Source organism: Olea europaea, chromosome 10 (assembly GCF_002742605.1).
Source record: "Olea europaea var. sylvestris chromosome 10, O_europaea_v1, whole genome shotgun sequence".
In the NCBI taxonomy this organism is placed as follows: domain Eukaryota; kingdom Viridiplantae; phylum Streptophyta; class Magnoliopsida; order Lamiales; family Oleaceae; genus Olea; species Olea europaea.
This window is the reverse complement of record NC_036246.1, coordinates 36,821,284-36,825,980: the sequence shown is the minus strand read 5'-3', so window position 1 is coordinate 36,825,980 and position 4,697 is coordinate 36,821,284. Positions and strand designations below refer to the sequence as shown.

General features: G+C 32.8%; 1 protein-coding gene across 2 annotated transcripts; it reads left to right on the top strand.

Moving 5' to 3' along the window:
* The first annotated feature begins 2,239 nt into the window (after positions 1-2,239).
* LOC111402070 (zinc transporter 5-like) lies at positions 2,240-4,697 on the top strand. 2 transcript variants are annotated; one of them, XM_023030116.1, is made up of 4 exons: positions 2,240-2,671; positions 2,816-2,961; positions 3,064-3,213; positions 4,151-4,697. In XM_023030116.1, exons 1-4 carry the CDS (start codon positions 2,377-2,379, stop codon positions 4,454-4,456), a joined length of 897 nt encoding a protein of 298 aa, XP_022885884.1. In that variant the 5' UTR covers positions 2,240-2,376; the 3' UTR covers positions 4,457-4,697. The 2 variants fall into 2 exon arrangements, with proteins under 2 accessions (XP_022885884.1, XP_022885883.1); XM_023030115.1 differs by having other exon boundaries at positions 2,241-2,961.

Sequence of the window (4,697 nt, the reverse complement as noted above, 5' to 3'; positions counted from 1 at the left end):
TTCTCTCTTTCCTTTCTCTTTTCTTTCTCTGCCCCGTTTCCAAATTTTTGTAGGTATATATCAATTGAAAATGGCTAAAATAGTTAAGCATTTGACACTTGTAATCCACTAATGCCCTCATTTGCATTTAAGTCCTCCACTTCCATATAACATCACATTAAATCCTTAACTTCTATTGGATATAAAATCTAACCACTTTACTTTCAATAATATATATGTAAATCTCCAAAAATTATTTTTTTATCCATCTTAAACCTTAAAGTATTGACAGTTTATAAAATAAATCCCAATAAAATAATTTGGTCAATTAAGTCCCAATAAAATTATTTATACAATTTAAGTCCCTATTTGATTGAACTTTGACTAATTGATATTATCCTTTGACTAAGTATAAAATGAGATGTAAGACTGCTAGTGATAAGTATTATGAATTACTTTCTGTGGAAGTAAATGGCTTTTATATATTAAAAATGGTCCTAATGTTTTGTATTTCTGCGGATTTAGGACTTACCGGCCATTGATCTTGACAATCACGTACGTCCCTGTATGAACCTTTCATTGACATGATCAGATCTTTCCGTTTGAAACCCTCAAATTTGACTGTTAAACGGTGATGTGCAGGCCATGTTTTAGAAATGTCGTCCAACCAGGAAAAATATTAAATTAGTTTTCTTCTTCAATGCCAATGACCCACCATCACATGCCCCCCAAGCCCCAAAATCGCCGGCCATCCCAAAACCGATGGCTGCCGCCGCCACCACTAGCACGAAAACCAATGCAACCGCTTGTGAGTTCTTCATCTCTTTCTCTCTTCTTGTAATATACATAAGCATACCACACCGCCACCAAGATACCTCCCATATTTAATTACAGAAGAGAGCGATTTAACATAATGTCTTAACTGTTTGACATAACCTAATTTTTTGAATAATGAACCGTGGTGATTATCACCGATTTAGGTGTTAAGTGGTCTCTCAACGAATTAGGGAGTTCACTACAACATAGACAAATGAAAATCACCTCGGCTGGTAGATAGCATTATATTTTTGTTTTGTATCGGGCAGTTTTTTCCAATAATTCGATAGAGAAGGGCGTATTCTTCAAAGTTTTGATGGTTTGGATTATCTATGAATTGAGTCATTATGTAGCTCACACTATTTCATTTGTTAATTAGCCTTGTTTTATCAAGAAAATAAGCGAGGCTCCTAATTAATCTTTTCCTCGGTTTTCAAGTTAATCAATAAAAAACCTTTTAAAAAACTATTAAGGTCCGTTTGATTGCAAATGTGGAATTTGGGTGGAAAGAAAATAAATTTCAAAAAATTGAATAGTCTAAAAATTATTTTCCTTGAAATTGTCAATTGATAGTGTTTGATTGATATAATTTTTCACATGAAAAATGTTGAAATAAAAAGTATTTTTTTAGTGTTTGTTTGGCTTTGTTTTACATTAAAATTGTCAATTTAAGGGATATCCACTTCTACCATTGTTCCTAGAATTTGTGTTCATTGCCAACCCAAAAAAACGAAGAAAAAAAAAGATCAAAAAATCATCTATATTTTGGTGTTCGTTTGGCTTTGTTTTACATGAAAATTATTAATTAAATGGAAATATTTTTTTACCATTAGGGATAAAATTTGTTTCTTTTGCAAAACCAAAAAAAAAAAGAAAAAATAAATAAATATCCGCTACAGTAACATGGAGAATTCAAATTCCATGAAATGGTGGAAAATGTCTACGTGGCCAAGGTCCATAGAAAATTTATCTTGTCAAACACCACAAATGTTCGAAAGTGGAATTGATTTTCCATTTTCCATGGAAATTCTTGGGCAATCAAACAAGCCCTTAGTCTATTACAAATTTATATAAAAAAATAAAATTAGTTCATCATTATCTAATAAGTTTATTAAAAATAAATTCACAACCTATTTCCGAGTAATTGTATAATTATTAACAAATAATATTTATCATTAATAGATTATGTGAATCAATATGATGACATGATTTCATAATCCTCAAAATTAACAAACTCTTTGGTTCAATTAAATTTCTTTATTTTCTTCAAAAACAGTTTGTTATGTCGACATCCTTGGAAAATATTGTCTCATCTCGCTTGTATATATCGATATATACATGTATATAGAATCATAGATAGATATGTACGAAGAGGGAGAAGGATCAGTCTAATGAGCTCATTATGTCTTCACCATTTTGAAAACAGAATCAGAATTTAGTAATTTACAGCTACATCAAATACAAATCATCTTTAAAAACCCATTTCATTTCTGTGAATGTCTTGTTAAATGGTGAATAAATCACTCTAATCGAAAAGGAGACTCTTTTCACTTTCATCGATTTCCCCCAACAATCAGTAGTATGAATTTCCGATTCTCGCGTTCACGTGGATGGATTTGCAAGATGATTTTCGTGTCTTTTCTCCTATTGCTTCCGACGGCTGTTTTGGGGGAATGTACATGTGAAATTGAAGAGGAAGATCGGAATAAAAGCTTATCACTCAAATATAAGTTAGCTGCTATTGCTTCAATTCTCTTTGCGAGTGCAATTGGGGTTTGTCTTCCTGTACTAAGCAAGACAATACCAGCTTTGAGTCCAGAGAGGAACTTCTTCTTCATCACGAAGGCATTTGCTGCCGGAGTAATTTTGTCGACAGGTTTCATACATGTTCTCCCTGATGCTTTTGAAAATTTAACATCACCGTGTATTAGCGAGCACCCGTGGGGAGATTTTCCGTTCACGGGCTTTGTTGCAATGGTTTCCGCCATTGGGACTCTTATGGTGGATTCATATGCAACAGCCTATTACAGGAAGGAATCGAATAGCAAGGCACATTTAGCTATTGGCGATAAAGAAGGAGTAATCCCGGTTCATACTCATGGATCAATATCAATGGAAACCTATTCTGGTGATACAGAACTTCTCCGTCATCGTGTAATCTCGCAGGTATATATTTACTCTTTATCTTGATTCACTTGTAAATGTCCTTCGTGTTTGAATAAACATAGTATTTGATGATACTAATGGCTAATTTTCATTGGATTGTAGGTGCTGGAGTTGGGAATTATTGTTCATTCTGTAATTATTGGAATTGCTTTAGGCGCTTCGGAAAGTCCTAAAACAATAAAGCCTCTAATTGCTGCTTTAACTTTCCATCAGTTCTTTGAAGGCATTGGACTAGGAGGATGCATAGCCCAGGTATTCATACCTACAATTCTTTTCTCAGTTTCAAATATATATTCTGATACTATGGGCCGTTAAACTTTAGATTAGAAATCATACACATGCAACAGATTTCATGTCTTCCTTCGTTCTTCACACTTCTCTCTATGTATTTTTCATCTTCTCACCTTCTCTCATTCTTTAAGTCTCTGTTGACATAAGGTTTTATCTTTTTTATCGTAAGTTACGCGTCTTTATATCAGAAGTTGGCTCGACATAGGAGGTACATAGAAGAATGTTAGGACGTGATTAAAAAAATAATTTCTTTTCTAGAATTAAATTGGTCAAATGCTAGAAAAGTGCTTCAATCCTCGATTGTCAATGAATAAGCATTTATTCTTCATTCACTTGTTTCTAATTTTTCGTCAATAATTTAAAATTTCTTGATATTTTTCACTTTAATATTGCAACTGTTATTTTATTCCCGAAAAAATTGTACGTTAATATTAAAGTATTTATTTTAATTAAATTGAACATCTCAATCAGCAAATCAAATTTATTAAATTGTTATAGATAAATTCGTTTGAACTACTGGTTGATATTGTTTTTCGTCAGTACCATCTGTGATTTCATGTGATATATATATATTTTTTTATTTCGTCTAGCTTTTTTTATTAGTATTCTTTAAAAGGCGACCCAAATTGTTTTGAGCTCTCTCTGTGAAAATAGATAAAATATTAGATAAAAGATTGACTTAGCGAACCACAATTTTAGTATTTTGTTGCGTTTGCATCTCATTGCTCTCTGATTTATTTGGTTTACGTCTCCACCGTGACAATATTATGACAATGCTTGAATTAATATGCTTCTTTCCTTTCAATCCATATTCTTTTCAGAAATACATTTTTACATGCATTTTTTTATTTTACTTTTAATTTTTTTTCAAATAATTATTTGGGCTCTTAATTTGCAGGCTAAGTTTAAGTCAAGGACAGTTGCAACAATGGCCATCTTCTTCTCTCTCACAACCCCAGTTGGCATTTTGATAGGTATTGGAATAAGCAACATTTATAGTGAGACGAGTCCCACTGCTCTTATTGTTGAGGGGATTTTTAATTCAGCATCGGCCGGGATCTTGATCTACATGGCACTCGTAGATCTTCTTTCAGCCGACTTTATGAGTCCAAAAATGCAAAGCAATGGAAAGCTTCAGTTAGGAGCAAATGTCTCTCTTCTTCTAGGCGCTGGATGTATGTCTCTCTTGGCCAAATGGGCTTGAGACACAAATGTTTTGTTCATCCCCTTTCTTGTTTTTCATAATATCAATATTGCTCTCTTTTTTTCTTTAACAAAAATGTCCAAATTTCTAGCATGTTTGAAGTTTTTTCTTCGGTTACATTTCGTATCGGTTGGTTGGATATGCAAAAAACTCTGGTTAATACATGTTTTTTCAGTGGAGTGCAGGCTAAGCCTATGTGCCTGATGAAATAAAATCGCTATTTCGTTTAAGATTCCTTTAA